At 42.3% G+C, this 15553-nt stretch overlaps 1 protein-coding gene across 1 annotated transcript in view; it reads left to right on the plus strand.

The window, feature by feature from the left end:
* tyw1 (tRNA-yW synthesizing protein 1 homolog (S. cerevisiae)) overlaps positions 1-15553 on the plus strand; it is a 46470-nt gene that overhangs the window by 20157 nt on the left and 10760 nt on the right. The window contains exons 12-14 of the mRNA XM_010749932.3: positions 3452-3629; positions 5839-5974; positions 9606-9716. Of these exons, the coding sequence (XP_010748234.2) occupies positions 3452-3629; positions 5839-5974; positions 9606-9716 (425 nt within the window). The remainder of the gene's footprint in view (positions 1-3451; positions 3630-5838; positions 5975-9605; positions 9717-15553) is intronic.

Consider the following 15553-nt stretch of genomic DNA (forward strand, 5'->3'; position numbering starts at 1 on the left):
TATCATGCAGATGTTTTTACCTGATGCATAAATTATTATACGATTAATTAGGGTTATATCGGCACTGAATGGTTTGTTCAGTGCACAAAGCGTCACTGATATTACCATGTTTTGAAAAACAGAATTAATATCCACACACACGCCCAAACAGCATAAGTACATTTTTCTTTCTCAGCTGTGTGTGTGTGTGTGTGTGTGTGTGTGTGAGCATCAGCTGCAGCACAGCAATAAGCTCTCGCATCGCCCCAGTCCAAACTACACCATGCTCATTATTTCACAGGTATGCTGCAAAAGTTAACGCTCAAATTATTTTTTTTGGTGACATGACTGCAGCTATGCAGCCCATTGAGAGTCCGAACTAATTTAGCCTGCAGACCCCTGTCAGGGTACACACACACACACACACAGAGTTCAGCTTATTGTTGATTTCTTTTGTGTTTTTGGTGGAGCTCACACAGAAGCCAGTACCAACACACTCCTTTGGGATCCATTGTCTGGCTGTCTATTATTTTATTTATTTTTTAAAAACAAAATCTACAGTACGCTGACGTAAAGGATTATATAGCTGACATGTATGACTGTACCTCCAGCCAAAGTTTTCTTTGATTCTGTGACCTTACAGTCTGCAGGCGGCCTCTCTAACCTCAGTCGCTGCTGATCTCGTTATAAAACCGAAGCAGTTGTACTCAGGAAATGATCTAGATGCCAAATGCTAAAAGCTTTCGAGACGTATCTCTTTCAAAGGGCCGCTTTATAGCTAATATCATTCTCAGAGCAGTCATTTATGATGTATTACAATGCATGTCATTATGGGAAATGTAATTTCCTGATGTGATTATAATAGAACAATAGCACACACGAGCTCATGTTGACAGTAAGCGGCTTCTTAGTTCGCTTAGTTCAAAAGAAGAAACGCGTTTTCAGATATTTCTACAAAGCTTTGCGATTCTAATTAGAAACACACTGGAGCAAAGTGCAAGCCTTTATTGTCATCATCTCCCATAATTTTCTTTCCATTCGCGCCGTAAAATCACATTAGGCAGCCGTCAAATCCATTTACTATTGACAGTGATATGTTTTATAATATCCAGCACAATGAACTATCCAGACAATGCCTCAGTGTGATTAAAATGATTGGTCTCTCTGCTCTGACTACCTGATGATCTGCTGCACAAAAGGTCTCATCAAATAACACGTTTAAACGTCACGCAGCTGTTTTTATAATGAGAAGTTATTAGTCGACCTTTAAATGAGTGAAAGAGCTGCAGGTTGTTTTCCTGACAGTTGTCCCTGAAGTTTCTTCTACCTGTAAAGACTGGTGTGTGTGATCCTGAACATCTGGAGTAACGCTGGGCTCAGGATGCATGAATTCAGTGGACTTGAACGACTCTGTGAAATGGTTTTCTCTTTTAATATGATTTAATTACAGTTGCCACAGGATGTTGTGGCAGGATTTAAACACTGTTGGGGATCATTTCAAAGTATGAACCAGCAGAACTTTGGTAGAGAGAAGATTGGCAGGAAGTTAAAGTATCCGGGTCCTGAAGATCTGGTGAAACTACGTGCATGTGGCTTTAGGTTGAGGGTCTCCAAACTGTTCCACAAATTGCTGGTGTGGCTGCAGGTTTTTGTTCCAGCCAACCAAGAGCACACAGTTTGACCAATCAACTCTCTGAAGACTGAGATCTTTGTGAAACGGTTTGGAGACCCTCGCTTTAGGTGCTTGGATACGCCTGTCATAAAAAAACCCTGTGGTGGTTGGTTCATCTGAACATGGATTTTACATCTGTCAGTAGCAGATATGTTACAGTACGGGCTCTTTACTCGGCTCGGAGTGTGTGCACAGTAGATTTGCATATCAGGAATAAGCTTTTGTAGCTAAGTCAGCACATGAATTAAATATTTTGAGTCCCTCCGGTCATGCATACTGTACTTCTACACTGCACCTTCCCTTCGAAGCATTCTTTCATTCAACTAACAGAAGAAGCCTGTAAAATGGATGACAGTGACTTCTTAACGATCTTCTGTGAGTCTGTGGCGGTAAAAGAGGTCAAGTTCAGAGGACGGCCGCTTTAATTTGACGACCATCGTTGGACAGCCTGTAACAGAAGCTCACGTCCTCTGATACTTCATTTTTATCTGAGTGATGTACTTCAAGAAAATCATCACCAAAGGACCTCAAGGGAGGCTGTAATGGAAAATCTCATCACTAACACCATAAGATATCTACATTTAATGAGGTTTCACACTCTTGTCCGAACACACATGCACCGTCCTCTGCAGCCAGGTGTTATGAGCAGAGTTAAGTGGGATTTCTCCTGGGGCGGCGGTTTGTTGTTTGAAGTCTTTGCTTCATCTTCCTAGATGCACTTTGTCTTTGCAGTGACAGCTGATTTCTGTGGCTCCACCGTAGAAAATGTTCTAAACTTATCAATAATTCATAGATGGCTTTAAAAAGCATATGAAGGCAACAGTCCAAAGTTTTATTTGATTAGGATTCACTGCGTGTGCTCTGAAATTAGCTGGCAACCGATGTCGCTACAGCAATATCACGTTAAATTCCCACGGCAGTGTATGAAACTTTCCCCCCTCTGAAGCTTTCACTATTTGTTTAATTCCTGCCTCCATCAAGTTCTTGCCATGTCATACAGCATTTAATACTTTATACTGTTAGCAGGAAGCAGCTGCATTTGTTTGACTTCACTTGACACCCCCTTACCTCCCCAAATCTCTCCAAATCCCCAAAGCAGGCTTGATGAAATCACAGATTCGAGCTCACATTATGTCTCCTGCTCGTCTTCACTGTTCTGCTTGTGCTACGTTTCTAGTTTGTGTTACATTTTATGTAAATCTTGTGTCTTCTGCTTGCAGAGACTTTGCTCGGTTGCACATTGATAATTTCCTCCGGTGTAACTATAACTAATGAGACATGCTTGCTTACTCTTACCGGCTTTAACTCGCAGCAACATCGGAGGCCTGAGACTGAGGTTTGCTCTGGTTTAAAGCTGCTTTTTTAACTGTTACTGTGAACAAATTGTTTTCTTTTGTTTGTGAAATGATCTTATAGCCATTTTCATTTTCAGGAACTTATGCTGAGCATATTTTTACAGCACCCTGTAGTTTTCTGCTCCAGCGAACATTGGGAGAGTCCAAGACCACCCACTGGAAAGGCAGAGACGGCCTGGGCTCCGGGCCTGACTTTCAAAGCTCTTCTCTCCTCCGCTCATTTTTCATCAGTACCACATGTCTCTCTCTCTCTCTCTCTCTCTCTCTTGTGCCTATTTGGTTTTAGTATAACCTCAAAAGCCTTCGAAGCCTGACCTCACGCTGTTATTTCCCACAGATTTGTTTTTCTTTGTAGTGCTTTGATTGACGCTTCCACATCGGAGGCTCCTTCTTCTGCAGATGAAGTTGAAGGTGGAGTGGACTTTAAGACTCTCTCTTCTTTTAGGTGTCCCTGGAGTGAAGCCCGAGCGGTACAAGGAGGGCTTGGCAGTCAAGCACTGTGCCCTCTCCCTGGTGGGCGAGCCAATCATGTACCCCGAAATCAACACCTTCATCCGCCTCCTCCACTCCCACCACATCTCCAGCTTCCTCGTCACCAACGCACAGTTTCCACAGGAAATCAGGTAGACGCACACCTTGTTTGTGTAGGTGTCACTACTGCTCAATTTGTTTTGGCTTTTTAATGTTTCTGTGGCACATTTTTATCCCCCGCTCTTTTCTTTGAAGTCTGGCAGGATGAATTATGAAGCAAGGGGGTGTGAGTGTGTCTCAGCTGCTGGATTATTCCCTAGCAGGAAGGATCAAAAGGTTCAGTCTCCACACTTTATGTGCGTGTCCTTTAACAAGGACGCTCCAGTGACTGCAGTGCACTAAACATTAAAAAAGCAATATGTTGCTGAATTAAACTTTCAGTGCTTCGAGCAGCACAAACTAAATTCCAGTTGTATTAGGCCCAAAACTTCACAAACTCTCACTGACGAACACCTTCACTGACTGACCCCGGACACTGATGAACTTGTATCCAGGATGAGACACCAAGCATCCGGCTCAGACTAGTGAGCATCACAGAGCAGCAAACGCTGAATTTTCTTCGTCATTTTTCATTTTTGCATTGTTTTTTCTCGGGACATTTGATTTCTCTTTGTAGTAAATTACTTTTGGCTGCAGAAAATGTTTTCACTTGAAATTACCAAGGAAAAAACTGCAGATAGAGCCACGAGAAATGAATGAAACTGATCTTATTGCTTTTATTTTTCTTTCATCTATTTCCATAATTAATATTGTTTTATAGGCAGTAATCTAGAGGTCTTGTTAGTTCCAGGTTCAATATGTGCAATAAGGTCGTTACAATAAGTTTTCAATAAATGTTGAACCCATTTTTTTGAGTATTTGAGTTTGACACCCCTGTATTAGGGTGTCGTCATGTTTTTCAGGTGTTTTTCTGTAAGTTGGGTGAAGTAGCCCCTTTTTTAAATCCATGTTCTGAAAGCTGAAGCTCCACGTCTGAAGCATGTTCTTTCTAAAGCGGTTTGGGAACTTTTCCCTAAAGAAAGCCACTGATGCTACACCTCCTTTCCCCTGCGGTCTGTCATGCTGCATTGCAAATTGTAACCCAGTCACAAGAGTTCAGAGCTACAGCCTCTCCTTCCATGTTTCTTTGACAGAGGAGTTCACCACAGGCACAAATCCTACAGCTCCAGACATTATGCACCTACAGCAACTGTATAAAAAATGCATATAAAAACAAACACACACCTTTCTTTGCTTTGTACTTAAGATGCAGGAAGGTTTGTGAACTTTGAACTGACCCCAGACTGTAGCAGTATCCCTCTGACATCCCTCTGTGTAAGAAACAAAGCTGTGCAATATATAGTGTGAAGAAGTGTGAGGAGAACTTGGCCGGGGGAACGTTGCCACGCACTGAAGAAAACAGCATGTTAAAGCAGACATCTATTATTCATGATGTTATCTATAACACAGAGATTACTTTTATTCTTTTTGTTCAAGAACACATTTTCCACTTCAAGTAACTTGTTTTATTTTCAACAGATCAACAGCTACAGACTGAAATTTAATATTTAACTTTGATTTCCACATAGAGAAGGAACTGATCTCAGACTTTTGATGTTTTGTTGATCTCAGATCTTTCGTCGTCAGTGCTCTTCCATACAGACTGTAGAGGCCGTTGTTAAGAGTTCACGCTGGTTTCCTTTGACCTCCAATCTAACGACGCTGCTCCATCCACAAGTAATCAGGACATACGCTATCATAACAAGTATTTCAGCTAACTCTCCTGTCACAGGCTGACTTATCAAACACTCATTGAGCAGGTTGAAGGCAAGGACAGCAGCCATCAGCCGTTTCCATCCTGTCAGCTCGAGCCACCTGGCTGAGTACTTTATATAATCTCCTCTCTTCCTCATAATATATATTTTTATCTCTCATCCAAAGACACGTGAAAGACTTCCTTCCTCCTGTAATACGTAAATAAGTTGATGTCTCTCTTTACTTAATGCAGTTTCCACAGATTTAGCATGACTACATATGGCGTTTATGTCACTGCATGTATTTTATTGAATACAGATGGAAAAAAGGTGCAGACTACAGCCGAGCGCTGCGTCTATATTCAGCTTGTTTCAGACTGAAAGAGTACAACAGCCTGTCAGAGAGCTGACAGAAATACACTGCTGCTCTTTGGAGTATGCAAAGGTTTGATGAAATTGAGCTAAACTGAGACTCAAGGAAGAAATATTGCATTTCTTCTTTCCTTAAAGTTTTATTTCAGAACCTCTCTCAAACTTCTTCACCTTCCATATCTTCTGTAATTTCCAGGAGCCTGGTGCCAGTTACCCAGCTGTATGTTAGTGTGGACGCCAGCACCAAAGACAGCCTGAAGAAGATTGACCGTCCACTTTTCAAAGACTTCTGGCCACGCTTTCTGGACTGCCTCAAGGCCCTTGGAGAGAAGGTAAGCTGCCCACTGAGCAAGTTTGCAGCCAGATGGTGAGAAGGGGGCGAGCCTGTGAACAAGAGATTGAACCGTGTGTTACTGTGAAGGAAGATGCTGCTCAAAAAGAGTCTGGGGACTTTTTAGCTTATAAATTTAAAGTTAAAACAGTCGCTGGATAGTTCTACATGTTTGCCTGAAACATGCAAACATGCAGGTCGATCTTTGGAACATCAGTGAAAGAAAAACAGTACAGTATAATATAGTACTAATTAGAAAATTAATCGCACGATTGCTTTCAGTGAAAAGTTTAAAAATAAATTTAAATACGTCCGTATCTCTTGTGTCGATCTGAGTTAAGTCAGATGAATGAACGGCTGCAGACAGCACATCTGTTTCATTGACTGAGGAGCCACAGTTTTGCTGTCAGACATCCGTTATCCAACTGCCATGCACATTGTTTATCTTGCTTTGTCATCCATAGAGATGAAGAAGAATACACATGCTGGTATTCTACGTGAAACTCAACGTGAAGTCTCCTTGACATCTGAGGATGTGATCGAGAGCTGAAATGTTAATGACCTTTCAGTGTTCAGTTTCTCTTTCTCGCTAATATTTAAACTAATGGTTTGTTTCTTGTCCTAAGATGTTTGTTCTCTCCGCTCACAGACGACGCTGCTCGCCATCGCAGTATCTTTTAGAGACTGTACCTTTACTTCTTTACTTCAAATCTAGCGATGCAGACAATTAATTTTCTCTGCGTCCCTACATGTGAGGGATTGGTGACAGGTGACGTTGAATTAAACTTTGCACTTCTGTCTCAACCTGCCGTGAAAATGTTTCTGAAGATTTTGATCGGAGTTTATTTGAAAAGTGTGAATGGAAACGTGCTGCTGCTGTGAGCTTATCTCCGACTCGCTGGCAGACTGTTGGAAGTGACCGCCCGTGCAGACTCCTCTTGTTGAGTTTTGAGTGAATCAGCTCATGCCTGATTAAATCCTTTCAGAAACCACAAATTGAGATGTGATCTATATTCACCAAATTTCTGCTGCAGCTGCAGCAAGATGCCAGTGAATGATAGCGACAATTCAAAGCTTTACTCAACAGCGTCTCGCTATTGATTCTTGGAACAGTTTGGCTTTGTCACCACGACAAGGATGGAAACATCCAGAGCTGCTCTTGTGCTCTGTGTCCAGTTTAAAACAAAGTGCATCCAATAACCTTACGTGCCTTTTCATCATTCGTGGACAGAGGAAAAGTTTATTATCATGGCGTGTGTGAATCGATTCTTTCTGTCGGTGTGTTTCCCAAAAAGCCAAAGCGAGCAGAAAAATGAGACGACCTTGAGAGAGATGCGAAGTCTCTCGGAGGATGATGAGCCCGCTCCCCTCTTTGTTTAATACTTTAGCAAACGTTGGACAAATTTATTCCCACTCAGTCTGAGTTGATGGTGACTGCATGGCTCGAGGCAAATCACTGGCAATGGATCATCGCACAATGATTGCATCTAGATCTCAGGAAGCAGATATCAGTGTGAGGTGACTGCAGGGGTGAACCAACAGCAACGTCTCCGAAAGAAATGAATCGACAGCCGTGCGATAATATCTGTCAGAGTTGTGTCTGTGTGTGTGGTCGCTTTTTAAGGTTTGCATCCTCAAACAGCCTCCTCAGTCTCTCTCTCTCGATATATAATTACTGTTTATCATATGTAGTGACATTTCTAAATATTTTCTTTGGATTTCTTTTAAAAAGTTTTCTAGCTGAGCAGTTATGAAAAACTTCTGGTGGACATCAAATATATCTATTTCAGGAAGCTGATAATTCTGTTATTATCACTTGTAAGCGACTGAAGGTTAAGCCATCAATATAAATATATTATTTTTTAACTTGCTGTCTAATTATTTCAGCGTTTCCGGGCTCAGACACGCTGAGGACGACACAGCTCGTAGCTGCTTTTCTGATGCGTCTGAGTGATCATTTGAACAACACTGTTGACCTTTTTAATCCTTCGGTGAGACAGTCGCTCACCGTGGGAGCTCTTACTGTTATCGTCTCAGCGCTGATGTATTTCACTGCGGTGCGTAGTGTGGTAAACGGAGGTAAAGCAGTCCTGATAGTTTATGGTCGTACCTGTGGTAGAACATGGTTTGACGCCCGGATTAAATAAATCAGAGAGCGCTGGATGTGTGTAGTGCATATTTTATAAATGCTTTGAATATTGTATATCGAAGCCAAAGCAAACATTTGAAAGTTTTATGACCAAATTATATGTATTGACATTTTGTGCACACACATATATATATGCTAATTATTATTATAGAGATTATTGCTCATATTTAAAGGTTGTACTTGTGTGTTTGCATGGTTTGTCTGTCTGTGTGCAGCTTGCCAAAAATAAACTCTCTGTCTCTTTCTGTACCCAGCTCTGTCTCTGTCTCACCTCCATATTCCTAAGTCTTTGTTTCATGGTGGGCTCTATCTCCGTCCTTCTTGAGCGCTTATCCTTCTCTGTTCTCTGTTTGACGGCTCCCCTCTTTTCCTTCCACCTGTCCTTTCCTGACAGTGCGCTCGGGGATTGATAGAGTTGTGCCTCAGTGTCGGGTTTAGGAATAGAGGCAGCTTGAAATACCTCACCTCCCTGCTTCTACTGGCCAATTATCCCCTTCCCTACCGGGCTGAAAGGACCTAGTGTTATAGATAACCTTCCAGCGAGAGAGGAAATAACGGAGCGAGTGCTCCCTCTTCTTCCGTTGTCATTTAACTGTCTCACGTTTCCCTTCTTTCATCTCCTTGACTTGTCTGTCCTCGTCTTCCTTCCTCTCCATCACATTCTCAGTAATCCTCTTTCTCCTGCTGCACAGCAACAACAGCAGGGTGAATATACACCACTGAACTGTGAGCAGAGCTTTTTTCAGTACTTTTTACTCACCAGTGGAAAGTTAGCTCAGCACGTATATGAGTGATGTCCAAGTTGTCTTGGTTCTGAGTCCAATTAAGTATCTGCCAACATGTCATCCAGTCTAGCATCTTTTATTATTTATATTTATGTTTATTCTTTTCTTAAAACAGATTCACGGTGCACACACGACACAAACTAGGTCAAATGTTTCAACCTACTGACATTTAAGAAGGCAGCATGGATAGACTCATTTAGACTGAACAGAATATAATATATAACATCTCTTTATGGTGTGCTCTGGGTTTTTTTCTTTGACAGCTTTTTATGTAGTCTTTTCACTTGCTGCAGACTTTCAGTATTTTTCAGATGCACAATGAGTCACGAGTACCTGAACTAAACAACGTATTTGAAGTGTAAATGGTAAAGGTGTTACACAGTAGATACTGTATCACGGTTTGGCCCTGATCCTCGTTCTTTATGTCCTCAGCATATGCAGTCGTGCTGCAGCGCAGCAGTTATCGGAGCGTTACCAAACAATGCAAACCTTCCCCGTACCGCTCTCTTATCATTCAAGATAGAAAGGAGGTGGTTGACGGGACGTCTGTGAGCTGCTGTGTTGACTGTTGAGGACAGATGTTGGCGGGATAAGAGTTTCAAATAAATCCTCAGCATGACCGTGAGTGGGAGCAAAACGCACTTCTACGCCAAATTAATGTTTATGTTTATGTTCCCAACCCCCGTCTGTCCATCCAGAGACAGAGGACGGTGTACAGACTGACGCTGGTGAAGGCCTGGAACGTGGAGGAGATGCAAGCCTACTCGGAGCTCATTGCTTTGGGCCAGCCGGACTTCATCGAGGTCAAGGTAAGGTTCCTGCAGCGTGTGCTTCAGATCTGCTTTCTCTCTTTGTAGTTCCCATTCTCTTTATTCTTTTTTTCTTTATTCCTCTATCCGTGTTTTCGCATATTTTTCTGTGCTTGAGCTTTGGAGTGAGTCTGAAGTAAATCCTCCTAATGGCAAAGCCCTGTCACATTTGCTCCTCATTAATGAGTTTTAGTTGCGTCAGTCTCTCTGGCCACCCGGCTTGTTTTTGCAGCAGTAAAGACAAATCTGCGACCGCGAACGCATCATCTGTAATTACTGAAGTTAACTGAAGTTATGACATGACATGAGGGGGCTGTAATAGTCTCAAAAGTATAATTAAATGACAATTTAATAGAAACATTTGTACTGAATTAGTTGAGAAGCCGAAAATATTTCACATGAAAGTGAATTACCAGCTTTCCTCGAACCAACTGAAACATCAAGAGGACGGACAGATCAAACAACCTGAAATATTCAAACTCGAGTTTCATCATTTCTAACTTTTGCTCTATCTAAAATAAAGAACCCACCACAGATCCTATTAAATATCACGACTCCTCTGCTTTTCTTTAGTTGTTTGAAGTTTTTCGTTATTTAAAGACTTCAGGCTCCTTTTAACACGCGAATTGATGACCTACTAAACAAGTGCAGACCTGTGTCACTGACACAAAGACACAAAGACACATCCTAATGAAATCTTGAGTTAGACACCCTGTGGGAGTCCATATAGATGTCACTATATAGGTAAGTGTCATAATTCATTGAACTGGTGGGCTGTGTACCCCCACATGGACCTTACCCCGGTCATTTGGCGGACGTGGTATTAATAGTATGGGAAGGGGCACCCGGTGGCAGTGGTTGTCATGGTGACACACTCTCCTGAGTCTGTGTTCTGTATTCAGTGCATCACATCCAGGTATGGCCCCGGTAATATTAATAGTAGTAGTTGTAGTAGTTTACATTCATTTCCAGATCATACGTGCGTCTCCTCGGTTCACGTGTTGCATGAAATTGATTCTTTCAGAAACACACACACACCTAGTTCAAGCAGCTACCGCGCGTCAAGGCTTCGTATGTGAAAATAACGGGCAAAGTTTGCTCCCCCGCCTGGTGCGACTTCTGCGTTATGAGTTCATTGTTACGTGTCACGGCGCTCGTCGTGCCGCGGCATCGTTGTTAATTAGTTTGTGGCCCGTCAGCTTGTCAGAATGAGCTCGACAGTGCATCTCTTCCTGTATAGTTTCCAGGTTTGTTCCCCGTATATATAATTTTTTTATTCCCATTTTTAGTTTATGTTGCCTTTCAGTATGAACTCATAAGGAAATAGCTAGAGGAGGAGCTTTAGTTATTTGTTTTGGTCGTGTATTTTGCCTCCTCACACTTGAATCTGCTGTCCGGTGCAGTTTATCCTGCTTCTTTTAAACCAGTGCATAGATTTTAATAAAAATTAGGCCAGCACAATGAATTGTCCCCACCTATAGCTGAGATAAGGGAGAGCCCTGACCTTTTGAAGTCAGCTAATGTTGACATTCAGTTGTATTCTATTTTCATTTCCCTGCAGGGGTGCGAGCTAATTGGTTTGAACAGGTGATCTGCTCATTTGTCAGGCCTCATCCCGCCTCACACACACACACACATGTACACACACACAGAGACACACCTCATCCATCCCCCCGTGTGTCCCGCTACATGCTTCGCTCTTCCTGAACGTCCTGCTATAAAGGCAAAAGAACAGGTGAAAGACTTCCCACAGGCGAAGTTGGCATTCATGAAGCGCCTCTTCCCACACAGAGCCCCCACATGGGAAAACCTCCCTGCATCCTCTCATTCATAATCCAGAGCACGTCTCATCCCTGCACTACCTAGTAACAGCTCCACCACTGGCCTGTCTCCGCTGGGATCCCTCTGCTCCCAGCTGTTACAGATATTGCTTTCTTTAACCTTAATTTTTTTTCTTCGCTGAATGGATCTTATTCAGCAGCCCGCGCACGGTTACACAGATTCCCATCTGGGAACCGCCCCGTGCAAACACAGCCCTGTCTCCGTTCGCCAGCAGCAGATAGGAGCGTTTAGGGGTTAAGTTCCTTATTCAAGGACACCTTAATGTGGGTAATGAGGTAGAGCAGTGGAGTCCAAATGTGTGGCCTACATTATCAGCCACTGATACAGATACAGTGACAAATAAAAGGATAAGACATCAACATAGAAGACTAAATATCCTCTGTGCCACGTGTTTACATTTACATTCTCCTCTAATTTAGATTTTTATATAAGTATGAGCTTCTATGATTTCCTATACAGTAAAAAAAAGAGTGCCAGATATGTTAGGGTTAGCTCACAATCGCTCACGGTTCTTACAAAGTTTTCCAATCAGTGTATTTGTGATGCAGCGCTACGTGAAGATGACAAGTTGAGTGATTTTTACAAAAGAAGCCAAAGTCACAGACTGCCAGCTACATTTGTACGAACCTTTATATAACTGAACCTGCAGCACGGCGCTATAGAAGTTTCCGAGGGAGCCGGCGCTCTAATGAGAAGTTAGAGATGAGAAGGCCAGTGGTGGAAACTGTTACTAGGAAGTGCAGTTTATTTTCCTCGTAACGAAGTGTGTTCTTGGTAATCTTGCTGGCTGGGCAGTGTGTGTCCATACTGAAACTAACAAGCTCAGTGCAGAGTGTGTACTGTGTTCGTCTTGTCACTTTCCAGCCATTGTCCATAAGTGACCCATTCATGACCCGCTCACAGTTTGTGACAGGTCAGGCCGGAGTTCTGCTTCTGGGAGATATTTGTAGGGATGCAGAGCATTAAAAGAGCCGGTCTGTGTTTGGCATGGTTGTGCCGGGGCGTGGTGTGGTGTGTAATGAGGTTGTGTTTATCTGAATCACCAGCACTTGATTCTGTTTGAACGAAGCCTGTCGGATAATGCTTCTATGATTTGTTAAAGGCGAGAGGCACACGTGTTGATGTGTTTGTGATTTTGAGGTTAGTTTGTCATCAGGTGTGTTTTTTCTAAGAGAGCTGCAGACATCTGAGTCAAACAGTCAGCTGACAGAGGAGTTCATCCTGAAACGATTGTTAAACAAACAAATAATTGTCCTTCATTCATTTATGGCTCTTGTCTTTACACTGTTCATACTCGTCTTGTTCTCTCAGCCTCTCTCGATTCTGTTTATCGTGTTCGAATCTGCATCATTCGTTGTAAATGTCAAAGCAATTTTTTTTGCCATCTGTGCACGAACGAATTCGACCAGCTGTGTCACGATTAAAGGATTCCTCTTTCTGTCCTCCACATTAAGCCAATCCCGTCTACTTACATGTTGCCTTTTATTGCTACTTAAATAATCAGCAACGTGCTCGGAGCGAGTCTTTGCTCCGTGATGGGATTTACGATGCGCTCTTAATGGGTGAAAAACAAACACTGAATCTAAAAGTTGTCCCTTGAGACTCGGCTGGCTTTTCTATTAAAGATTTCTCGTAAGAGTGTGTATTGATCCGGCACATGGCATTTCACTCTACTAGAGACAGAGCAACACTAACAAGACAACAGGGAGCATTGGACTGGACAGGTAATCAGAGATACCCATCAAATGTGGCCGTGTGTCTGAGAACGCTCGCAGACTTTAACAGGGACTGAGATGAAAATTCAGCCAAGCTTCACTCACATCTTCCACTTTGAACTGATTCCTTCCATCGCACGAGAGAAACGAAGAACAAGTGATGAAGATGGAGACCAGAAAGCAAACGTGAATCATTCATCACTGCCGAACACTCTCTGGTTTGTCTGTAAGGTTTTCTGCCGCCTTGTTTTTACATTAAGATGAAGTGAGTGTATCACTTCATTTCAGAAGGATTAGTCAAAAAATAATTGAGATTAGCAACTGTAGGAACTCTACAAACACAATAGAGGTTGAGCGTGTTTTATTTTTATACTTCATACTCACCTTTAACCGATGTGCAGCTCTGCAGTTTTTAGATTGTTTCATTACTTTAAGGTCTGACCTTCACGACAGTGAAAATCACAGCAAACCTTCTTCCAATCCTACAAATCAATTCTTTAACCCGTCTCACCGGCGCAGGTAAAGGGGTCAGCATCAGGGTTAACCCTCTACCTGTATCTTATCTCTTTCTCGTCTTTGGTCCTGAAATGATCTCCACTGTCTCTCTCTGCCTTATCTCTGTGCTCTCTCCACGTCCCTTCCCCCCCAGCCACTGAGCAGTTTATCGTCCTTTTACTGAACAGATGAACCCCTCTGGCTGCCGAGCTTTGGACAAGCTATCGACTTCAGCATCATGAGCCCAGTAATTAGTGTGTCCCAGGATGAACTGGTGACAGTATGATAGAGTGAGCGGCTCGTTCATATCACCAGCTCTCAGATTACCCCTCACTCTGTTGACTGATGGGAGATCGGGGCATTAGCACGAGGTCAGTGAATGGCTGGTATAGCAATAATAATAACTATTCAAAACTTTGGAAACACCTCCGACAAAAGCTTGATTTGGTGAGAGGAGTACTGTCTTTGTTTGGTTTCTTTTGTGCTTTTAGGCTGTAGAACATCCTCTTTATAAATAGATATTATTTTTCGGTTTGGTGCCTGCTAGGATACCTGTACCGATACCAGTACCCTTAACACTATACCGATACCAACTGAGTACGTCATTCGATACTTTTTTTCAGCTTGATTCAATGTGAAAGGAAAGCAAACCGGTTGCGTAAATGTCACCGGCATCTCGCAATCTCGTCTTGAATGCGCTTTACCACCATACAAACTATTGGTGGACCAATCACACGGCGCATTGAAGCGAAGAACGCTTGGAAGAACGATTGGCTGCGAGCAAAACCATAGAAACAGTAATTTTTTTCTCGATCTGGGTACAAAAAGAACCGATTGCAGGTATCGTTTGACAGGCCCGGTTTCGATACTACTCGGTACCGGGTTGTTTCGGTCGATACCTGAAAAGTATCGAGTACCGATACCCAGCCCTAGTGCCTGCAGAAAGAACCATAAAAATAAATAAATAAATCATAATCAGCAGCCATTGATGAAGCTGCAGATGTCAAAAGAAACTTGTTCATGTTCCCAATAATGTCTTTAACAGGCATGCTTTAGCAAAGACATTCTCAAAACTTCAGAATAGAAATATATGGTTTATATAGTCTATGTTGGCAGTATTGTAAATCCGATCATGTGAGTACACTCCCCAAATATTTAGAGTCCAGCTGTATTGATTAGACATGTTACAATCCACGTAAAGATTCGTGAACGCACAGAATTTAAGCTTCGATTATTTTAGGCCTAAGGGGAGAAAAGATTTTTGTTAGAGATTAAAGTTATTAGCTCATTAATTTCAGCAGCAGTGGGACTAATAGATGGTTCTCGAGTAATTAGTAAGATTTTTAAAGTCCCTCGAGGAAAGTGCAGGAACGCTGGAGAATCTTATCTGTTAGTGCTGCAGTTAAAAGTCTATCTGCTGTTTTGTTAAATCAGCCGGAGATAAAAGTAAGCTTCATGTCCGCGGCCGGAAAACAAAGAATTAAGATGATGATGTGATGCAGACAATGTGTGTTTTCTGTAATTGCTTTAATTGTTATTGTAACGAGCTTTAAGCCTTCTCGAGGATGTTATTATTTTATTTTTTTACGTGTTGATTAAGATGAAGTGTGCATCTGTAAGAGTGATGCATTGCACGAGTGTCCACCGCCGCCAGCAGCAAGATCTTTTGTTATTGACCCATTAATTATTAGTCCATCATCTTACACGGCGCTTACACGTTCTTCATACGTAATTTACCATCCACTATCCAACCGTGTGATTTATCTTGTCCATGCTGCATCAATA

This window comes from Larimichthys crocea, chromosome VII (genome assembly GCF_000972845.2).
Source record: "Larimichthys crocea isolate SSNF chromosome VII, L_crocea_2.0, whole genome shotgun sequence".
Classification (NCBI taxonomy): Eukaryota; Metazoa; Chordata; class Actinopteri; family Sciaenidae; genus Larimichthys; species Larimichthys crocea.